Source organism: Terrapene carolina, unplaced genomic scaffold (assembly GCF_002925995.2).
Source record: "Terrapene carolina triunguis isolate 2854851 unplaced genomic scaffold, T_m_triunguis-2.0 Scaffold211, whole genome shotgun sequence".
NCBI classification, from domain to species: Eukaryota; Metazoa; Chordata; order Testudines; family Emydidae; genus Terrapene; species Terrapene triunguis.
Window position 1 is genome coordinate 8,532,542 of NW_020664562.1, and position 24,295 is coordinate 8,556,836.

Genomic DNA, 24,295 nt, shown 5'->3' on the forward strand with positions numbered 1-24,295 from the left:
CACATTCCCCTCCCCCTGCCCTATTCCACCCCTCTTCCTGCCTCACTGCCTCTTCTCCCCCCTCCTCATTTTTCCCACCCCACCCCCCTTACCCAGCCCCACTCACTGTTGCATAGAATAGAAAACAGGAAGGCTCCCAGCACACAGAAGGGGAGCATGACTAACACTAGGACCCAGGAGGCAACGTTGAGCTGCAGAGTCAGTAGAGCAGAGACACAGACAGCCTCCTTCTGTTGGGCAGCTCTGTGCTTGCAGAATGGGGGGTGGGGAGGCGAGGCATGTAACCCCATGTGCACCCCCATGTCCCGCCTCTGGAGGGGGGAAGCCCCCCCCCAAAAAAACTGCACCCATGGTCCCTCCCTCCCCCCAGCACAGCTTCCCTTTGCTTCCCTGCCGTTTTCCATAGAGAAACAGGAAATCTATCTGGGGGGAGGGAGGGAGTGTTTTCTGCAGGCATGCAGTCCTGCAGAATTCCTCCAGGAGTAACTCTCAGTCAATGCTGAACTCCTCCCCTATGGCATTAGGGAGCACAGTTCTTTGTTGGAAGGGGGCTGTATTTCTAATGAGGCTTACAGCTGATCATTTGGGTTCTTCAAAAATCACATGGTAGTTTTTTAGAAATATTAACTTATATGGGTGATGGTCAGGACATACATTCTAATTTTTTTAATTGTAGAATTTAAAAATAACCAAGCATACAGCTGTAAGGATTTGACTACACAGGACACTACTGCAGGGCAAGACAGGGTCTGACTACAACACAGTAGCTTGTTGCACAGCCATGACCCACATATAGACATTACAATACTACAGTGCACTAAAAATTCTTTAGTGTGCTTTTACGTTACGTGATGATAGGTGCCCGTGCAATGATCAGGAATAGAAAGTATACTGGAGTTTTATGTTTTGTAATGCTTTTATTCTGTAATTGAAATTATATACCAATAAACAAAAATTTAAGAGAATAAATGTTTCTTTCCTAAATTACAGTTGGATAGGGTATTGTTCTTCACTTTGTGTCTTAAGCTGCTGTGTAGTGTCTCCATGTACTGTTTAATAGCTACTGGCTTCCATCCCAGAAAGAGCTGTATTTCATAGGTGGATGAAATTGTATGTAGTTTGAAAATGAGATTTATAAATTTCTTTAGGAACTTTGTGTATGAAGGGTACTGTTATATTCCTGTAAGTCTTCACAGGGGATAAAATTCTGCTCTGTAAATAAGGAAGGTTCATGTACATGTTTTAAAAAAAACACAAAAGACTAAAAATAACAATATGTACCAATAACATTGCAAAAATCATTAAAATGTAATGTGATCAGTGTAAATCATGATTTTAAAATATATTTAAATTAGTTTTTAAAAATTTGAATCAATATTTTAATTGAAATCAAGTTTTAACTTTATATTTTCAATTTGTGTCATCAGCATCTAGTCCTAATCTTTCTGCTGTTAGCAGGAACCATACATTCTTGAGCCTACAAGTCATACTAATAATCACTTGGTAGCCAAGATGAGTACCTGTGAGTATTATTTGGCTCAGTAAATGTCGGGTTTTTTTGTTACAAGGTAGCTATCCCAACATAGTAGGACTTGCATTGATGTTGTTGGTTAGGGTTACCATCCGTCCATATTTCCCCGGACATGTCCGGCTTTTGCATCTCTAAATAGCTGTCCGGGAGGAATTGGTAACAAGGTTAAAATGTCCGGGGTTTTTTTCTCTCTCGCCTCCCTCCCTCCCTTCCATGCAGAGTGTGGCTGCTGATTGGGCGGCTGGGCCGATTGAGCCGCTCCCATTGGCCTCCAGCAGCCAGAGCCCTCCCCTGCTACCCCCTCCCTCTGTCTGCAGCCCTGTGTAACACACAAACCGACTCACCGGGCAGCATGTTTTGCCTGCACGTGGAGCCAGAATGGTAAGGGGAGTCTGGGGGGGGCAGTCAGGGAGCGGGGGAGTGTTGGATGGGTCCCCGGCCTCCACCTGCCATCCCCCCTCTGTGCGTCTCCACCCTCCGTGCCCCCCCCCGCCTCTCCCTTGCCTGCTTGTACTGCCAGAGGCAGCAGCAACTGCTGTCTGCTGCCCCCGGGTCCTAGCGTCCCCCATCCACTAATGGGAAGACAGGCTGCCCTTACCCTGCCCTTCCACCCTAGCCCAGAGCCTCTCCAACGCCCCAAACCCCTCAGCCCCAGCCCTCATCCCCCCGCACCCTAATCCTTTGCCCCAGCCCTGAGCCTCCTCCTGCATCATGAACCCCTCATCCCCAGCCTGAGCCCTCATCCCCCACACCCTAATTCTCTGCTCCATCCCTGAGCCCCCTCCTGCATCATGAACCCCTCATCCTCAGACCCACAGCCCTCACTCCTGCATCCCCTCCTATCCCCAAACTCCCTCCTCCCTTCCCACACACCCCCTCCTGCCCTCAAACTCCCTCCCAAAGCCTGCACCCCCTCCCTTTGCACCGCCTCCCACCCCCAAACTCCATCCCAGAGCCTGCACTCCTCACCCCTTCCTGCACACCCACCCCCTGCCCCAGCCCGGAGCCTGCACCCAGCACCCAAACTCTATCCCAGAGCCTGCACCCCTCCTGCACCCTAATCCCCAGCCCAGGACCTGTACCCCAGACCTCCTCCCCCCACTCAACCCCCCTCCCAGAGCCTTAGGCAGGTGGGGGCGGGGGGTTCTGGGCACCACCAAAATTTCTACAACCCTGCCACCCATGTGAGTGGATAAGGGTCGGGGCAGTCAGGGGACAGGTAGGGTCCTATCGGGGCAGTTAGGGTGCGGGGGTTCTCAGCAGGGGGCAGTCAGGGGACAAGAAGCAGGGGGGTTGGGAGTTCTGAGGGGGACAGTCAGAGGGTGGGAAGTGGGAGGGAGTGGATGGGGCGGGGCTAGGGCGGGGCTTCTCCTCCCCCCTCCCCCCAGTGTCCTCTTTTTTGATTGTGGAAATATGGTAACCCTATTGTTGGTCTCAGAGTAACTCAGGTGGTAGAATTCTTGACTCGAGCCAGAATGTCATTGCTTTAAGTCTTGCACCAAGACTTGGATTCAAATGCAGTGCTAGTAGTAAAGAGAGAGGTAAAGTCCTTTAAAATTAAATATTAAATGGACACTTGCAGTTATCTTTGGCTGTCCAAGAGGAAATTCATGATTATGATACTTACTTTTATTTTTTAAATGAAAAATAATGGACAATCTATTTTGTATTGATATTTGGATGGCCAGGGTTATGTGCAAGCGGTTGCTGAGCATATATTATTAAATTTGACCACAGAGTCACTGCTCTATTAGCATCTAATTGTTTTGGAATAGATAAATTGAATGGGAAAGGTGTTATTGATGTTCCTGGGGGAATTATGTGCCAAAAACTTAAAAATTCTCCACATGGTATTTTAAAATTCTGCATATTTCATTTGTCAAATAACACAATGTATTAATGCCTGTTTCAATTATTTTGACAATTTATTTCAAAATACCTGTCAGCAAGCATGTCTGTAACAATGCAGGCAACAAAAAAGATTCAGGAAATGTTTTTTGACAAGTAGATTCCTTACTAGTCATATTAATACAGAACTTTGAGTAATAATTATTTAAACTACAATACAGAAATGTATTTCCTGCACCCTTCAGAAGCAGTGCAAAGGGTTGGAGAAGTTGGAGTAATGGAGGAGCTGAGGGAGAGGGAAGTAACTGTTGGGAAGGAGCCTGGGTATGAATTTGGAGGGTTCTTGGGTATGGGTGGGGAAAGTATGGAACAGGTTTTTTTGGGGTGGGGAGGGATTGTTAAGGAGCATCCCTCATGCAGACCCTGGCTGACTCCTAGTCTCTCCCATTCAGTAAGGCACATCTACCCTTCTCCCTATGTGTCCCTTGCAACCCCCCGTCCACCCCCATGTGTTCTTGCACCCCCTTGTCCACATTTGTCCCTCCCTCCCCACTCAGGCACCCTCTTCCCCCCGTCCCATGTGTCCCTGCACCCCCACTCAGCCACCCTTATTCCCCTGTCCCCATGTGGCCCTGCATCCCAACTTCCATTCAGCCCCTGGTTCAATGTTGTCACTGGACTAGCTCTTGTGCCCCCACCCCAGTCTGTCGAAAAGGTGTAATTGCAGCAGCTCTCCAACAGAATGTATTTTCTGGGAGGGGAGGGAGCAAGGGAGGGGGAAATCCTTCAGGGGACATAAATTCTGCATGTGTGGATTGGTGCAGAATTCCCCCAGGAGTATATTGAGCATACTCATTCTTAGGGAACAGTTCAGGTAGCAGGTAAAATTTGTGTTCACGTCAGTATTTTCAGCATTCAAAGATGTATGCTTTTTTCCCTAGGTCCTCAGGTTAAATTATGACCAGCCATTTTATATTTTATTTTTTTAAATAATCAAATATATAAAGGAGAAAAAAAGTGCGCAAAATAGCGAGGATGTAGGGAACAAGTCCCACAAGAATTTTGGCTCTAAAGTATTTCTCAAATTCTGCAAGTTTTCTGCATTCAGGAAAAAACAAACCTACTGTCTGTGTCATAAAACCATGGAAGTTTGTAGTCACATAAAAAGAGAATTTTTTTCCATTCTGAACTTTAGACACACACACATGCCTATTTTTTTTTTTTTAAATAAAATAATCCAGTATATTACTGGGTAACATTATTTGTACAGCTTGACAATAACCAGTAGAATGATTATTGCCCTTTTGTTGTTGCTGCTGCTTATGCTGCTAAAGAGAGGAACTTCAGATCATAATAGAGCAAGTTAATTTGAAGTTCGGAGTTTGGTACTGCTGAACGTTGGATAGTAGAAGGTATATATCACATCGGTGCTAAGTAGAAAACATTGCTAACATAGTAGTCTTGGAATCTGGGAGGACCGAAGATATCACATGGGAGAATTCAGATTTAGGAGTTGGGAGATCAACAGAGAAGAGCTCAAGTCAGAAATGATCGACTCAGGTTTATATGATACAGCAGTGAATATGAACTTTTCAACTGATGTGATGGATCAGTATTCATGTCACACTCCCTGTCAGTGCCTGGCCAGGGCAGCTGATGATCCAATCAGCGGACCAAATTCACTGATGAATCCTCATCACGTGCCACCTGAGTCACGTTGCACATACTCTAAGATGAAGTTTATAGATGTTTCTCATGTTGTGCAGTACATGAGTGGCTACCTTGAGATTGGTAGTCTTGATCTCAAAGATTATCCTTATCTTAAAAAGTGTGAATTTATTTTGAACCACCTTTTTCCTTTGTATTTAAGGCCCAAAAGATTACATCAACTTCAAGCTGTTGAGGTAACTGTGAACTATTTCCGAGGTATCCACTGGGTTGCTAGTCAAGCCACAGCTGTGAAGGCAATAAAAAAAAATATTTGGCTGATTCCTATTTGAAATATATTGTAGAAACTGAGTCAGGGCTGACCTTGCCCAAGTTAAGGGCGTTCTTAAGAAGTCAATAGGTCTGGGTCTTCAGAGCCAAAGCTGCAGAAAAATCAAATCTGTAAGCTTGAAGCTGACATTAAACATACAGATATCAGATTCATCAGCCTATAGTAACTGACACACATGTGGTTTCAATGCTTTGACTCCATAGTGGCCTAGTGATTAAAAAAAAAAAAATATCCATTATTGCAGTGCACGAATTAGCAATCTGCTAGACCGGGATTTTCAACCTTTTTCCTACTAAGGGCCCCCCAACATGCTATAAAAATTCCACGGCCCACCTGTGCAACAACAACTGTTTTTCAGTAGATTAAAAGCCAGTGCTGGCATTAGAGGGTAGCAAGCAGAGCAATTACCCAGGGCCTCACACCACAGGGGGTCCCGTGAAGCTAAGTTGCTTGGGCTTTGGCTTCAGCCTGGGGAGGAAGGGCTCAGGATTCAGCTTTCTGCTTTGGGCTCCAATGAGTCTAACACTGGCCCTGCTCTCTGGTTTATTTTGGCAGACCCCTTGAAACCTGCTTGCAGCCCCCCAGGGGACCTCAGACCACTGATTGAGAACCACTGTGCTAGACCACTTTATAGAGATATTGAGTAAAAAGGAGGGAGGGAGAGAGCCCTACATCAGTTGTACTTCTAAAATTACACCTTATTACTATAAAAATATAACAATGACACTGCATATGATTAAGGCTACGATTTAATCATGAGTATATTTAATAAAAGTCATGGACAGGTCACGGGCAAAAAACAAATAATCATGGCTCCATGGCCTGTCCATGACTTTTACTAAAAATACTCAAAATTGAATGGGGGGGAGGGGAGACGGGACCCGCTGTGGTGGAGGAACCCCAGAGGGCCTGCTGCTGCTCTGGCCCCCGCTGGGAGGGGGAGCCCTGGGGGTCCCCGCCGCCGGGAGGGGGGAGCCCTGGGTCCAGCCGTATCAGCAACTGCTTGGGTGGTCCCCGGGGCCGCCAGAGCAGCACCCGGTGACACTGGCTGCGAGACCGCCCAAGCGGCTGGCTGCAGAGCTGCTCTAGCAGCGGCTGGTGTGACTGTCCCCGGGGCTGCCTGGGCAGCTGCCTCCGGGGTCAGCTGCTTGGGTGACCCTGGAGTCAGCCACACTGGTCGCTGCAGAAGTCACAGAGGTCACAGGAAGTCACAGAATCTGTGACTTCCGCGGCAGACACAGAACACTACATATGACAACTCTTTTTAGCACCAGGCTATTTTTCTTTCAGGATATATGGCTCTTGGTAGATATATTGCTTTTGTCGGACAGCACTGTTGTAATGGAATGTACGTTTTCCACTGTAAATTTAATTAAAACAAGTCATGCAAGTATATGCAGCAGAGCACCGACTCCAAGGACTTGATGCAGGTGCAAGTGAATGGCTCAGGGATAGATAGTTTCCATTACCACCAGGCAGTTCTCTGTTGAAATGAAGGTTTGAGTAGAATAAATCACATTTGTGAATACGAAGGCAGAGTGTATTCACTAGCAACAGCAAGCTGTTTTAGTGGAGATTTAGACTACAGTAATTCTATTCTCTAGAATCCAGATCTTCATTTCAGACTAGATGGGCATTATCCATAATATTGTTAAGCTATTGGAATGAATTTAAAATAAATGATTAAATAGTCTATTCTGATTTGTGGTCTCAAACTGTTGGGGGCTGTGACATTTAATTTATATTAAAGTGAAAACAAAACTGAACATTTAAGACCAGGAGAAATAGATGCACTGAAAACAAGAGAACTAAAAGAAGAAGTTGGCCTAGTAGTTGAAACAAGAAAAAGCAGAACATAGTAGAAATGCCTCTAGATAATCACAGTGGTAACAATATTTCCCCTTAATTTGAGAGAATGCGACCATAGCCTGAACATTTGGATGACCATGTTTTCTTCTCAGACAATTAAAATTTAAATCTTAGCAGTCCATGGACACGTGACAAGAATTTTTTTCCCCTCAGCCTAATTGGACAGTGATAGTTGTGAGGGGTTGGACCCCTTGGGAAGCCACCTGATGTGCTGAGATACCAGAGTCTACCTGTTCTGCAGCATAGGCCCCCTTTAACCTTGTGACGTTGCACTCTATATGATTTATGAAAATATGCTAATGAGAGTGAATATAATGTAACTGGAATATGCTTCATGCAAAAGGTCTCTTGTAAGGTATCATTACAAAGCTTATAATCTACTGAGTGTGTTCATCCTATTTGTATGAATGTATCATTTTTGTATCTGAAACTAGAAATATGAAATATAACTTTGAGGTCCTATTGTAATTATGCAAAGCATGGGCCATTAATGGTAGCTTGGAATTTTGATGGCCTCCATTAACCAGGACAACTGACTGTTTACTTGTAAGTCTTCCTGTGTGCTGGCAAGTGGGTAATGAAGTCTTACAGTGCCATGTGATCATGTCACCTGAACTGGAATCCATCTTTAACCCGGTGCTTTTCCATTTAGAAGGAGGGGTGGGAACCCAGAGAGGGACAAAGGATTCCCGCCTTGTGCAAAAGATATATAAGGGGGTGGAACAGAACAAAGGGGGCTGCAGTCATGAGAAATCCCCTAGCTATCACCTGAGCTGGAACAAGGACTGTACCAGGGGAAAGGATTAGGCCCGGACTAGGAAGGTGTCCAGTCTGTAAAAGAAGCGTATTGAAACATCTCTGAGGGTGAGATTTTATCTGTATTCAGCTTTCTTACTGTATTAGGCTTAGAGTTGCATATTTTATTTTATTTTGCTCAGTAATTCACTTTGTTCTGTCTGTTATTACTTGGAACCACTGAAATCCTACTTTTTGTATTTAATAAAATCATTTTTTACTTATTAATTAACCCAGAGTATGCATTAATACCTGGGGAGGACAGCTGTGCATACCTCTCTATCAGTGTTATAGAGGGCGAACAATTTATGAGTTTACCCTTTGTAAGCTTTATACAGGGTAAAATGGATTTATTTGGATCCCATTGGGAGCTGAGTGTTAGAGACAGGAACACTTCTTAAGCTGTTTTCAGTTAAGCCTGCAGCTTGGGGGGGATGTGGTTCAGACCCGGGTCTGTGTTTGTAGCAGGCTAGTGTGTCTAGCACAACCAGGCAGGGTCCCAAGCTGCCAGGGAAAATGGGCTCAGAGGTAGTCTCAGCACATCAGGTGGCAGTCCCAAAGGGGTTTCTGTGATCCAACCCATCACAAACCTGTCTTGCTGAACCAGGCTATTAAAGCCTCCTCTAATACACACACTGGGAGGGCCACATATGTCCATATTCCTTATGAAAATATGCTTATGCTATGAATATGACATAACTGAGGCATACTTTATGCAAGATGGGCCTTGTGAGATATCATTGGAAAGGTTATGATTTAGTGAATGCGATTATCCAATTTGTATGCTTGTATCATTTCTGTATCTGAAGTAAGGAATATTGACTATGTATCTGTATTTCAACTATGCTACTCTGGGTGACGCCCACTGCTAACACTTCAGGTACAACAATGGAAAAGCCAGACAGAGCGGATGGCCCATCAGCGAGGACAATGGACTGTGAAAAGCTTGGCCTTCCTGTGGACACTCCATACTGCCACTGACTCATGAATGCTGTGATATTACAGGGTCAGGTAGTCTTGTCACCTGATACTAAAACATTACCTGGGGTGTCTTGTAACTTTCCACTGAAGGGAAGGGGGTTCAAAGTTGGGAAACAAAGCATTCCTGCCTTATGTAAATCCTGTTTAAGCATCAGGAAGAAGGCAAACAGGACTCCTCCTCTCCATGGCTATCTGCCCAAGAAGAAACAAGGAGGAGTCCTTGTGGCACCTTAGAGACTAACAAATTTATTTGGGCATAAGCTTTCGTGGGCTAAAACCCACTTCATCAGATGCATGGAGTGAAAAATGAAGTGGGTTTTAGCCCACAAAAGCTTATGCCTAAATAAATTTGTTAGTCTCCAAGGTGCCACAAGGACTCCTCGTTGTCTTTGCTGATACAGACTAACAGGGCTACCCCTCTGAAACCTGCCCAAGAAGAAAATCTGCAAAGGCCACCTGAAGGGAAGGTGGGGGGTGTGTGGAGTCCAGCCTGAGACGGGGGTGCAGTCTGAAAAGGAATATAACTGGAACTCTGAACCACAGAAACTTTGCAACCTGCCTGCAACAATATCTAGGGTGAAAAATACTATTTATAACCAATTTATTTGGTGAAACTAGCTTAGTTTGCGTGTTTGATTTCATTTGCTTAGTAATCTGCTTTGTTGGGTTGGTTACCCCTGTTACCACTTAAAATCTGCTTTTTATAGTTAATAACATTTGTTTTGTTTATTATTAAACACAGTTTCTGTAATTTCTAACTGGGAGGGGCAAGAAGCGTGCACACCTCTCTCCACATTGAGGGACGGGGCGAATTTCATAATATAGCTATAGGTCTGCACTCCAAGGGAGGTGGACATCTGAGTGCTGGAGCAAGTCCGTTAAACCGAGTCTTCCCAGAGCTGAACTGCAGCTGGGTGTGGCCCTGTCTTTGTGTGTGTTAGAGAAGGCTTTAATAGCCTGGCTCAGCAAGACAAGTTCAAGGGGGCCTATGCTGCAGAACAGGTAGACTCAGTGGTATCTCAGCACATAAGGTGGCTTCCCAAGGGGTCCATCCTGTCACAGTACAGAATTACAGAAGTGCAGGTACTTACAGGGTAAAATCACTCCATAGATTTCACACACAGAATTCTGATTCCTGAGAGTCACAATCAGTTGCACATCCCACTTGTATTATTACTGAGATGTTCAGGTTAGTGTTCTATACCAACATTTTTCTACATATGGAAGAAAATCTTTGTAGTTAGTTAATTGACTAAATTAATCTCTTGTGTAACACTTGACTTTAAAGATTAATTTAGCTCAGTATTTTGAAAGTATGATGTAACTATAGCTGCAATTTGGCAAAGCATATGACTTCATACATGTTGGAATATCATGTGTTTCAGATATCAAAACACTTTTTGTTGCATATATACCTTAGATGCACCCCTTTTAGCTAACGCTTGTTATTTTCAGGGTATCTGGCGTGTCTCAGAAGTCAGTGTGTGTTTTAAAATTAGAGTTTGGCTGCAAGCAGTTTTTGAACGGAGAGCTGTTGACCTTTAAAAGAAAGTTGCACATACTTGCTTTGGCCTGGTCTACACTAGGCGTTTATGTCGAATTTAGCGCCGTTACATCGAATAAACCCTGCACCCGTCCACACCACGATGCTATTTAGTTCGACATAGAGGTCTCTTAAATTCGACTTCTGTACTCCTCCCCAACGAGGGGAGTAGCGCTAAATTCGACATGGCCATATCGAATTAGGCTAGGTGTGGATGGAAATCGATGCTAATAGCTCCGGGAGCTATCCCACAGTGCACCGCTCTGTTGATGCTCTGGACAGCAGTCCGAGCTCGGATGCTCTGACCAGCCACACAGGAAAAGCCCCGGGAAAATTTGAATTCCTTTTCCTGTCTGGGCAGTTTGAATCTCATTTCCTGTTTGGACATCGTGGCGAGCTCAGCAGCACTGGCAACGATGCAGAGCTCTCCAGCAGAGATGGCCGTGCAATCTCAGACTAGAAAGAGGGCCCCAGCATGGACTGATCGGGAAGTCTTGGATCTCATCGCTGTGTGGGGTGATGAGTCCGTGCTTTCCGAGCTGTGCTCCAAAAGATGGAATGCAAAGATCTATGAGAAGATCTCTAAAGCCGTGGCAGAGAGAGGATACAGCCGGGATGCAACGCAGTGCCGCGTGAAAATCAAGGAGCTGAGACAAGGCTACCAGAAGACCAAAGAGGCAAACAGACGCTCCGGAGCCCAGCCCCAGACATCCCGTTTCCACGAGGCACTGCATTCCATCCTAGGTGCGGCCGCCACCACTACCCCACCACTGACCGTGGACTCTGAGGATGGGATATTGTCCACTGCCGGTTCCTCTGACATGTTAGCGGACGGGGAAGATGAGGAAGGAGATGAGGAGGACGAGGCAGTCGACAGCGCTTGCAACGCTGATTTCCCCGACAGCCAGGATCTCTTCATCACCCTCACAGAGATCCCCTACCAACCGTCCCCAGCCGTTAACCCAGACACAGAATCTGGGGAAGGATCAGCCAGTAAGTGTTTTAAACCTCTAAACATTTATTTTTAACAGAACAGGAATTTTAACAATACCAACAATGGGTTTCTCATGACTAGTTTGCCCTAGGCGCTTAACGTTTCAGTCCCTGGCAGTGCAACTATTAAAAACATCTAAAAATGTCCGGTTTCGCATGATTGTTCTGCCCAAGCCGCTCTACTGTTTAGTCCCTGCCAGTGCAGCTACAGTAAAATGCGGTCTACATGTCCGGGGATAGAGCAGAAATCCTCCTGGGACATCTCGACGAAGCTCTCCTGGAGGTAATTGGAAAGCCTTTGCATCAGGTTCCTGGGGAGAGCGGCCTTATTGGGTCCTCCGTGGTATGAAACGTTTCCGCGCCAGGAGACCATCAGGTACTCCGGGATCATTGCCCTGCAGAGCATGGCGGCATATGGCCCTGGTCTTTGCAGGCTTTCCCGAAGCATTCTTTCTTTATCTCTGTCTGAGATCCTCATCAGGGTGATGTCGCTCATGGTGACCTGCTTTGAATTAGGTAGGGGAATGTTAGTATTGGGACTGCTTGCCCGTTCCTTTACAGAACTGTAACAGCCGGTTTACAGCCACGCGGTGGAGGCAGCAGAGGGGCGGCATACAGGGATCTTTCCCTGGGACAGCCGCGAGGGGGTGGGACAGGGGCAGAGTTGATGCTTGCCGGATTGCTGGCAGCAGGGACTAGCATTGCTTTCAATGTGAAAGGAGGCCAGTGCTACTATCAAACTTTTAAGCAGCAACAAGTCTACGGCTTATCATGTCTGCCTGCTACACAAATTCCAGTGTCCTGCCCCGCTTCTCAAATCGGCAGTGCAAGACCCCAGGCACTGAATGCGAGGGCCGAAAATTCGACCTTGTCCTGAGTGCGCATGTGATAAGTACAGTGCATGGTCTTGTTCACAGAGAAAGACTATGTTCTTTGTTCACAACGAAATTTATCTTTCTGAGGAATTCACTCCCTTTTTCCCATTCCCACAGCCACATCTGCGACTGTCTCCCAACACAGCCTGGCATCACACTCCCAGAGGCTAGCGCAGATTAGGCGGAGGAAGAAGAGGACGCGGGAGGACATGTTCTCGGAACTAATGGGCTGCTCCTGAGCCCAGGCAGCACAGCAGACCCAGTGGAGGGAGAACTTGTCCCAAATGCACCGGACACACATGGAATGTGAGGAGAGGTGGCGGCAGGAAGACCAGCAGGCGACTCAAACGCTGCTTGGACTAATGAGGGAGCAAATGGACACGCTCCGGCGCCTTTTGGATGTTCTGCAGGAACGGAGGCAGGAGGACAGAGCCCCGCTGCAGTCTATCAGTAACCGCCCTCCCCCGCCACCAAGTCCCATACCCCCCTCACCCAAAGTCCAAAGAAGGAGGGGCGGCAGAGTCCGTGAAAACTCTCACTCCACCCCTGCAGACTGCTCTACTACTAGAAGGCTCTCATTCCCCAAAATTTGACAAGTCCTTTCCTTCCCGCCTCACGCAAGCCCCCGTCCAAGTTTCACCCCCCCCCCCAGTTTCATGTGTAGCTGCTAATAAAATGTACGTTTCTGTTAATTACTGTTTCCATCATGTTCTTTTGGAGGAGAGTCTGTCTGAAGGGGGGGAAGGGGGTTGGTAATTGGACAGGACAGTCACCTTTACCAGGGTACACCGGCGGGGGCAGGTCCAGCAGCAGGGCACATACACAGTGCAGTGACTAGTTACCCTGGTCAGTCTGGGAGAGGTACTTATTGATCTGGGGGGGGGGGGGGGGGTTGCTCTGTCACTTTGTGGCGGGGGAGGGCAGTTACAGATCTTATGCAGCGGTCCTTATCCTGGATCACAGAGCCACGCAGCAGGGGATCTGTAACCCTCCTCCCCCTGCCACAAAGTCACATAGCCCCCACATACACGCAGTCCCGATCAGGAGGGCTGGCAGGCTCCGTTGAAACAACCAGTCCACCACTGCGGAGCCTGTCATTCCTGGAGTTTAGAAGCGTCATTTGCATCAGTACAGTACACCCGCTCCCCACCACAGTCTGCGTCCCAGGTTTAAAACATTCCCGCGAAAACAGTAATAAAGAAAACGGTGTCCATTAACAAAATAGAAGTCATTTTATTTTTAAAGGTGTGTTGGAAGGGGGGGAACGGGGTATGTAACTGGAGAGGATACTGAACATTTAGTGGGTAAAGAAAGGGGGGCAGGTTCAGCTTCTCTGTACACAAACTTAAAAGTCACAGGTTACCCTGCTCACTCTGGAACCTAGCTTTCAGAGCCTCCCGGATGCACAGCACGTCCCACTGGGCTCTTCTAATCACCCGGCTGTCTGGCTGGGCATAATCAGAAGCCAGGCTATTTGCCTCAACCTCCCACCCCGCCATAAAAGTCTCCCCCTTGCTCTCACAGAGATTGTGGAGCACACAGCAAGCTGCTATAACAATGGGGATATTGGTTTCGCTGAGATCACAGCGAGTCAGTAAGCTTCTCCATCTCCCCTTGAGACGGCCAAAAGCATACTCCACCACCATTCTGCACTTGCTCAGCCGGTAGTTGAAGAGTTCTTTTTCAGTGTCCAGGGCGCCAGTATAGGGCTTCATGAGCCAGGGCATTAGCGGGTAGGCTGGGTCCCCGAGGATCACTGTAGGCATCTCCACATCCCCAAGAGTTATTTTGTGGTCCGGGAAGTAAATACCTTCCTGCAGCTGTCTAAACAGACCAGAGTTCCTGAAAACGTGAGCGTCATGAACCTTGCCCGGCCATCCGACGTTGATGTTTGTAAAACGTCCCCGATGGTCCACCAGTGCTTGCAGCAACATTGAAAAGTAGCCCTTTCTGTTAATGTACTGGCTGGCCTGGTGGTCCGGTCCCAGGATAGGGATGTGAGTTCCATCTATAGCCCCTCCGCAGTTTGGGAATCCCATCGCGGCGAAGCCATCTATGATGACCTGCGCGTTTCCCAGGGTCACTACCTTTGAGAGCAGTAGCTCAACGATTGCGTTGGCTACTTGCATGACAACAACCCCCACGGTAGATTTGCCCACGCCAAAGTGGTTCGCGACTGACCGGTAGCTGTCCGGCGTTGCAAGCTTCCAGAGGCCTATGGCCACTCGCTTCTGGACAGTCAGGGCTGCTCGCATCCGGGTGTCATTGCGCTTCAGGGCAGGGGACAGGAACTCACAAAGTTCCAGGAAAGTCCCATTCCGCATGCGAAAGTTTCGCAGCCACTGGGATTCATCCCAGACCTGCAGCACTATGCAGTCCCACCAGTCCGTGCTTGTTTCCCGGGCCCAGAATCGCCGTTCCACAACATCCACATGACCCATTGTCACCGTGATGTCCTCGGCGCTGGGTCCTGTGCTTTCTGACAGGCCTGTGCTACTCTCAGACTTCAGGCCCTCACCGCGGTGCCGTAGCCTCCTCGCCTGATTTATCTGCATCTGCCTCTGGGAAAGGTGGATGATAAGCTGCGAGGCGTTGACAACGGACACAACTGCAGCGATGGTTGCAGCGGGATCCATGCTCGCAGTGCTGTGGCGTCTGCGCTGTCACTGACCAGAAAAGTGCGCGAACTGATTTCCCGCCGGCGCTTTCAGGGAGGGAGGGAGGGCGGTAGTGACGGACGGATGACGACAGTTATCCAAAAGCACCCTCGACACATTTTTTTACCCAGAAGGCATTGGCGGCTCGACCCAGAATTCCAACGGGCAGCAGGAACTGTGGGATAGCTGCCCACAGTGCACCGCTTCCAATGTCGACACTTTCCCCGTTAGTGTGGACTCACAAAGTCGAATTACTGTTCTTAGTGTGGACACACACGTTCGACTTTGCAATATCGATTCCACATATTCGATTTACGTGAAATCGAACTACTCTCATAGTGTAGACATACCCTTTGAAAACTCACAGTGAGAAATACTTCTTGGAAATTTTATTTGAAAATAAAAGATGAATAAAATTAGCATTCTGAATCCAGTTGCTGGCACCTCACTGCTTCAAAAAAAAAAAAAAATCTAGCCGAGTAGGGATACAATGAGACAACTAATGTTTAATTCTTTCCCTTGTAATTCCTGGATAGGGTGTGTATATCTCATCACATGTAGGGGGTAGAATACTGACTCTCTTCAATCTGTGAGATGTCTGTATCCAAAGTAGGAATAGAATTAATAAATAAAAATGTTGATTATGTTTTTAATTAAAATGCTTTTAAACAGTAATACAGTTTAACACCTGTAAAAATGTGTGAGCTAGTCATGATCAGGATGTGACAGTGCCTCATCTTTTTTACTCCTAAAAGAATAGGTCTGTGATCTTCTGTACTTAAAATTGATGCAGCAAAGTACTTTGCAAAGAAGCTAATGTACTTATTCTTTTCTGTTGCTCCTTTTACTCCCTAGTAATCTAGAAGATCATCTGACACTCAAAGGATTGTTCTTTCTGATACTTAGTAGCCCAAAACATAAAAACATGCAAGGTCTATATCTTCAAATTTCCTCTTAGGCCTTCTAATTTCCAGCTTATGTTTCATTTGTTATGATGTATGATTCTTTCTTTTGGTTACACTACAACTGGATTTTTACTTCTCAAAAAATAACTTTTTACCTTTTAACCATATAAATTTTGTGGCCTTGTGTCTTATTTTGGATAGGAATAAAATATGGTATGCCTACAGATGATATTATGTTAGTTCTCTGTCTAGCAGTGTGTAAACAAGACCTGAAAGGCTTGGGATGTATTTTGTTTCTCTTTCTCTCTTTGCTTGTGAGCTTTCTCAGTTCTCATTTGAAAGGACAAGTGTGTTTGAATCTTTATTAACGATGGCATTTTTCTTCATTATTTGTCAGGTGTTTCATTTAAATAGATGATAACCAAAACAAACAAAATACAAAGTTTTTTTTGTTTTTGTTTTTAAGTCTAGGATTCTCTTGCATTCTGAGTTGCTCAGGTCTCTTACCTTTATCAAATGCAGTGTTGTCATCCAGCCCTCCAGCAAAAAATGGGAGGGACAAGATCTGATAAATTTTAATTTAAAAAAAAAAAATCTTTATAATAATTTTTATAACATCAGACAGAGCACAAACACTGTCCTTCCCTTGGCAGGTCACCTTTAACTAGCCTGTATGCTGGTTCTAAGGAATTTACGTTTTCATCTTTGGGATTAAGGCTCTTCTTAATTAGCTTGAATTTAAAAAATTCCCCTTCATAAAGTTTAGTATCATTTTGCTAGTCTTAGGTACAATCTGTCCCACAGAAATTCAGGACCTAACTGCCCTGGAAGACTTACCTGCCTGGAGAACTAGATATCACTCAGAAAAGGATTTTTAGTTCGACTGCTGATGACTTTTTTTTTTTTTTTTTATCAACACTTACTTAACTTCAGTGACTAACATTTTGGATAAAGGATGTATTTAAATATTGAGTACCTCTACCCCTTCAATTAAGCTGTTAGAGCTAACAATAAAAATGCTTTGAGACCACAAGAAAATTCAGGGGAAATTAAAACCAAACTTGATATCCCTGCTTAAAGCAAACCCTTTTCACAACTTATTTATATATTATAACAAAGCCAAAAAGGGCATAAACCCAATTTTTAAATATATTCTTTGAAGATGCTATTTAGTAACTTACGCATTTACTGGACTATGTTATTGCTGTTCTGGAGTATGTTTAATATAAATCTAGAAGAGGCAAGGGGAGCAGGCATTACAGATATGATGTACTCATTTGGCTACAGATGTAAGAGGAGGAAATGTTACGAGCCAAAAAATCCAACATAGTTCAACGTTTATTTGTAGTAAAGTTGTACTCTCTTTTTTAACAGGCTTCCTGAAACTCTAAGCAATGGATGAAGACGCAAATCAAATGCAGCCCTTGAATGACAAGCAGGTGCCGAACTCTGAAGGTGGATATGTATGGCAGGTCACCGATATAAATCGACTCCACCGTTTCTTATGTTTTGGTTCAGAAGGTGGTACATACTACATCAAGGAGCAGAAACTGGGCTTTGAAAATGCTGAAGTTTTAATAAGACTGATTGAAGATGGTAAAGGTTGTGATGTGGTACAGGAAATAAAGACATTCAGCCAGGAAGGCAGGGCAGCAAAACAGGAGCCCATGCTTTTTGCTCTTGCAATTTGTTCACAGTGCTCTGATGCAAAAACAAAACAAGCAGCATTTAAGGCTGTTTCTGAAGTCTGCCGCATACCAACTCATCTGTTTACTTTCATCCAGTTTAAAAAGGATCTGAAGGAAGGCATGAAGTGTGGCATGTGGGGCCGTGCCCTGAGAAAAGCTGTTGCAGACTGGTACAATGGAAAGAATGGCCTGGCGGTTGCTTTAGCAGTTACAAAATATAAACAAAGAAATGGTTGGTCTCATAAAGATCTACTCAGGTTGTCCCACCTAAAACCTGCCAGTGAAGGTAACAGTAATGTTTTATTGACCTTACGACTGGATTAGTTAAGAAAATATGCTATATCAGATACTACATTAAGCCTTTCATTTCTAGCCTATGTCTGTCCTAGAAGTCTAAAGGTCTTGATGGAATAGTGGTCTCTCAGCATCCGTGTATCCTTCAGGTTAAACTTTAGAAATAATACAGAAGCTGATAGCTAGAAAATATGGTCTGTTTATCTTGACTCTTTAAGAATAAATGTGGTCTTTCATTATTTTTTGTGACTGCTGTCAAGAGATGGCTGAATAATTCTTACAAATCATTTAGTTGATTTTTTTTCCCCCATCATTTGGCGTATACATTTATTTTTTCATTATTCAACCAGATCTGTTGTTTCCTCATTATTTTTGACCTTAGGTCACAGTTTTATGTTTCTCCTCAGATATAATTTATTTTTATATGTTAAAAAATGCAGATTACTTCAAAATGCTTTAATGCTTTGTAGTGTGTTGGGGTAACTGAAATATTTATACATAGCAGATTGACAGTCATCTTTTCATTGTATGTTCTGACTAGTTTTATCCCCTTATTTTTCACAACACTGTGCTTGCTGTGGCGTAAGGTAGGGGACAAAACATTGTAAAGAAGACGACTTGTATTAAGTTTCATCCTTCCAAAGGGAGATGATACAGTAAATAAAATAAATCTTGGAAAGTATTCTGAATTGTGCATCCTAATGTATTTGACTGTAGTGTTCTAACTTAGACCCACTCTATTGATAGCTGGCTAGCAGTTTTGGGTATGAAACCATAGTTAAAAGCATCCTTCTAACCAACTCTCTTGCCAGACTTACTAAACTCTCTGATATCTGGGTCATAATCCTGAATGGAAAATATTTTTGTCTTTCAATAGGACTTGCTGTAGTTACTAAGTATATCACCAAGGGGTGGAAGGAAGTCCAAGAGGCATATAAAGACAAGGAATTTTCTTCTGAGACTGAAAAATTGTTAAAATATCTGGAGGCTGTGGAGAAAGTGAAACGTACGAAAGATGAATTGGAAGTTATTCATTTGATAGAAGAGTATAGGTTAGTTAGGGAGCATCTCCAGACAAACCATTTGAAATCTAAAGAGGTGGGTATGTGTATGTAAATATTAACATCTTGTATCAAATAACTAGTGCCCTTTTAAATTTTGTTGTCTTGTTTATCTTGACAATTTTGGATTGCTGAAAATATATTTTTATCCAAATGGAACTCTTAAAGCTTTTTAAAAAAAAATAAGTTAATTTAACATGATGAAGCCCTCTGTATAATTCTGACATTTTAAAATACATTACATATTTTGCTTGATGTTTTGTGTATACACCAGACAGAGTCTCTCATCAAATTAAAATGTTGTCTCCCCCCCTCCACCTCTCTTCTGTATACTACTGTAACAGGTGTGGAAGGCATTGTTGCAGGAGATGCCCATTACAGCAATGTTGAGGAATCTAGGAAAGATGACTGCAAATTCAGTACTTGAACCAGCAAGCCCAGAAGTAGCAATAGTGTGTGAAAGACTGAGAAATGAGAAACTGTTAAAAAAGGTAAGAACTGTTTTCACTACTCAGTGCTTTTACTTCTGGTATGATTGTCTTCCTAAATTGCATTTCTTAAAAACTTCAGAAGTGTATGTATTGATGGGAAATGTTTAGGTATTTTTTGACATAGATCCAATTACATATAATAATTGCTAATCAAAGATAACCTTTTTATGTGAAAGTTGTTATTTTTTACTAATCTGCAGTTGACTTCACTTTGCTTATGAACCTGGATTCAGGAAAGCACTTAGTCAAATACTTAAAGTTAAGTACATGCTTACGTGTTTTTCTGAGTTGGAGCCATGGAGAATTTCATTTGCTGGTCTCATGCATTAATGTTATAACTTAAGCATTCTTATGTACTGCTTTAGTAATCAATTGTACGTGGTCTTCTGAAGCTACTCCAATAGTGGGGTAAAAGTGCAGCAGTTGCTATTTCAGAGTTTGAAATACATAATTAGAAATACTTTAAATTTATGAATTTCTGAAATTTTAATATTGTTAATGGAAAAGTCTAGCAGAAGCCTGGGAATGGAGTGGAAGAGCAGCCTGGTATACGTTCCATTTTCAGGCCCCTGCATAAGGAGAAGGAGCAGAAGTGAGGTTGTGAGGGTATCTCCTCACTCCTAAGGATCCCTGAGGAAACTAGGAAAGCAAGTGGAGGAGAAGTGCATAGAGCCAAGACAGGAAGACAAAGCATGATAAGTGGGGGAGAGACACTCTTCCCCCCACCCCTTACTATCAGAGCCTTTTGAGGCACTTGGTGAGAAAATGAAGGAAGAAAGTGGGTTGGTCCTTGCGACAGTGATGGATGAGACACTTGGACTTCAGGATGTGGCTCCTTCCCTGGGCCTTCCATGGACTGGGGATGATGCAGAGAAGACTGCAGTCAAGGAATCTTCATTTTCCAGGATCCTCTCCAAGAGGCCCACAGAAGAGCAGAAGCCTGTCAGAAGAAAGGGTCTCCTCTTTCCTAGATCCCTCCAAAAAGCTTATAGCATCAGAACTGGCAGGGAAAGGAGTGACCAAAAGAGAGGAGTAGCTATTACGAAAGAGGGGAGAAGGTGTGTACATGTTTAGATCTGTTGGACCTTCACATTTTCCTGCTGGCACAAGCAAGCTACATAAACACCACTAAAGGAGAACAAAATGAGGGAAAAAATAAATTAGTAAAGCAAAATAAAAAAACAGTGGCTAAAATACGTAAGAGACAGTAGACTGGTTGGTCCCCAAACTGTGGGGCGTAACCCCTAGGGGGACACAGAGGAACATTCAGGCAGGCACATCGGGGCCCAGGCCAGCCCCCACAGGGGGCAGGGAGGGAGCGCCACCCAGCCCTGCTTTGGCCCCAGCTTTGCTCCGGCCCTGCCCCCAGCCATGGCCCCTGCTCCCATCCTCAGCCTTGGCCCTCAGCCACAGCTCCACACCCAGCCGCAGACCCAGCTGCCAGCCTGTACCGCAACCCAGCCGCAGCTCTGCTCCCAACCCTACCCCCAGCTGTGGTCCCAGCCTCAGCCCCCTTACCCCTGTCCGCATAGCCTGAATGTTGCTTCAGGAGGCATGGGTATGGACATGGACAAGGAGGGGAATGACCCTGAAAAGTTTGGGGACCACTCCAATAGGCTAACATAGTACTTTTCCAAAAAAGTCAATTTCAAATAACTGAATTTGGCAGCGTACTTTCATATTTAATACATAAAAATGACAACTTTTCTATTTTGAAAAAGGATTTCTTTTTTTCACTTAGCTCTGAGATGAAAACCTATTTAAGTGCTACAGTAGATCAACTTAAAAGAAATCTCTCTCAGTTATTAAGATGGAGAATGCTTAACAGGGTTGTATTCTGTCCCTCAAATCTTCCAAGCTAGAAGATTCCCAGCAGGACCGGCTCCAGGCACCAGCCGAGCAAGCTCGTGCTTGGGGTGGCATTCCCTCGAATCCTTTTATTATTTTTTTTTGCTTCGCCGCTTCGGCCACCCAGCAGGGTTTTTTTTCTTTTTTCTTTTTGGTTCGCCGCTCTGGCCGCCCAGTAGGGGGCGGCGGTGCGGAGGAGGGGAGCGCCCTACTGGGAGCGGGCTGCGCGCTCCATCTGCCCCAGCTGGTGCCAGGTCTGTAGCAAGCCCGGCAGGGCAGCCCGCGTCCTTCCCTGCCCACTGACCGGAGCAGCGCGGAGCCCTCCCAGAAGGCGGCGCGGCGGGAGGGCCCGAGTGGCGAGCGCCCCGCTGAAGGAAGCCCTGGCCGCCCCCCTTCTGTCTCTCTCCCCCGGCTCCCTCCATCTCCCCCCTGCTGCCCAGGGCACGTCTGCAGTGCCGGGAGCCCCCCAGCACCCGCACTCTGGCCGCCCTGCACAGGTTTTTTTTGCTCTGCCGCTCTGGCCGCCCTGCAGATGGTTTTTTTTGTTTTTGTTGTTGTTGATGTTTTCATCTTATACTAGATTGGTCTAAAAGTATGCCTGTTGATTTTTTTTTTTTTTTTTTTAGATCTGTCATTCAGTTGACCATGAGATTTTTGTTGGCTTGTTTGCGAACAAGTTTGGATGGGTGGAGCTGCTGCTATTTGATTCTGTTCTTTCAAAACAAATTCAAAAGATGTTTATGGGCAGCTTCAGCTCTGTCCCAAGCACTCATGTAGGGTGCTGCAGGGATTGATATTGTCACTTCTTTGATTAAGGAGTATATGATCACTAGGAGGGTTAGTGAAGAGACATAGGCTGCAATTCAGTCAGTAGGTTGATGACACACAGCTCTACATCTCCATTGCATCTGACCTAGCTGGAGAAATGGAACAACTTGCCTAATGCCTTGATGAACTTAGGGCATGGATGAGAGCTAGGTGGCTGCAAAGCAATCCAGAGAAAATTGAGTTTATGTTGGTGGGCACCCTCATACCCGTGCCCCTCACAGAGGGAGCGTCACTGCAGTTTGTAAAACAGGTGCACAATATGATGGTATTGTTAGATCCTGGGATGCGCCTGGGTCCCTTAGTGGAGATTTTCCATCTGTGCCTGATCAAAAGAGTGCAATTTTATGTATGTTTTGTGAGAGAGAGGACCTTGGTGACACAATTATCCATGCTTTTGTTAACTCTCAAGATTAGACTGCTGCAGTGCACTGTGCACAGGGTACACATTAGGACTGTTTGGAAGCTGAAGGCAGCGGCGGCTCCAGGCACCAGCGCTCCAAGCGCGTGCCTGGGGCAGCAAGCCACGAGGGGCGCCCTGCCGGTCCCTGCGAGGGCGGCAGTCAGGCAGCCTTCGGCGGCATGCCTGCGGGAGGTCCGCCGGTCTCATGGATTCGGCGGCAATTTGGCGGCGGGTACCCCGAAGCCGCGGGACCGGCGGACCTCCCACAGGCATGCCACCGAATCCGCGGGACTGTGGACCTCCTCCAGGCATGCCGCCAAAGGCAGCCTGCCTGCCGTGCTTGGGGCGGCAGTAAAGGTAGAGCCGCCCCTGGCTGAAGGTAGTGTGAATGCTGCAGTCTGCTTATTAAGTGGAGTTACACTTCGGGAGCATTTTAGACCAGTGCTGTGTGATCTGCACTGATTCCAGTAAGCTTCTGGGTGGAATTCAAAGTGTTGATTATAACTATAAAGCCTTAAATGTATGGGTACCTGATTAGCTGAGTGATTCATGCCATGGTATACTGCCACAGTTGAGATTAGCAGAAGCAGTGGATCTGGAGTTCTCTCAACATAAATGAGAGAGAGCTACTGGGAAAAAAATTTCTGTGGTAATTTGAATTTTTTTTAAGTTGCTTCACCCTCCTCCCTGGTTTGCCAGAGCCCAAACTTGTTAAACTTTGGGCATACTGTAAAGCTCATTGTGAAATTTCTGGGGGTGCCCCGTAATAAGTTACGTTCTGTATTGGCCTGGTTGTTGGGTTAGTGTTTGCTGTATGACAAAATTGGTTTAACTCAATTGGGTAGTTTGCAATATAGGTCAAAAGGAGAAGAATCGCTCAGTATAGCCATTTATCAGCAAACACTTAAGAGTTGGTAAGGGACAATGCCAAAACTATTGGACTTAAAACTATTCTGTCTCTGGCCTATGGCCAGCCTGTGAAACTGGTTTTAACAGGAATGGCTCAGACTTTCCAGGCACAGGAGAACAAAGAACTCTAGAAGGTTTTAAAAAGGACTGTTTTAAAAAGGAGACCTAAGCAAGTAACCAGACTTAAACTAGCCTCAGACACAGGAACCTGCTGGGGTGTCTAGAGAAGGCTTACATAGGTCGCCATCGTGAAATGGTGGGAATTTAGTTAAGATAGACATGCGTGTAGACTGTTCTTTTTAAAATCATTTTTCTCTAAAGCTTTGTTCCTACTGCTAAATAAAAAATACTTTTGTTTTTAAGAAGGTTGTTGGTCACTGCATATCACTGGTTTTTGAAGGGTAATTGTGTCCAGGTCCAGGTCTAAGAGTGGGAGAATTGCAAAGTTCCACCCTGAGTCAAGTAAAGGTTTGAGGCCAAACAGCTGAGGAGACCAGAAAGGGGACAGAGGTGCAAGCAGCCGCATAACCTTTTTTTCTCTCTTTAAGTATATTGTTTTGAGGGATGTGAGGACTAAAGTGGATATATTTGTGCATAGCCTCATTTGTTTCTATTTTGTTGTGATTTTTAATTTACGAAATAAGTGCACAGAGTGCCTATAATTGTATTTTAAAAATTTGAAGAAACAATAAAATAAGGCAGATAATTGCAGCTGTAGAGAGAGAATGCAATTGTAGTTAATATTTTCTGCAATAATTGAACTTAGTACTTTAAATGTAT

General features: G+C 45.2%; 1 protein-coding gene across 1 annotated transcript in view; it reads left to right on the forward strand.

The window, feature by feature from the left end:
- LOC113407343 (60 kDa SS-A/Ro ribonucleoprotein-like) overlaps positions 1-24,295 on the forward strand; it is a 32,937-nt gene that overhangs the window by 3,559 nt on the left and 5,083 nt on the right. The window contains exons 2-5 of the mRNA XM_026655745.2: positions 17,371-17,970; positions 18,856-19,076; positions 19,384-19,530; positions 22,005-22,151. Coding sequence (XP_026511530.1) covers positions 17,391-17,970; positions 18,856-19,076; positions 19,384-19,530; positions 22,005-22,151 — 1,095 coding nt within the window. The 5' untranslated portion in view covers positions 17,371-17,390. The remainder of the gene's footprint in view (positions 1-17,370; positions 17,971-18,855; positions 19,077-19,383; positions 19,531-22,004; positions 22,152-24,295) is intronic.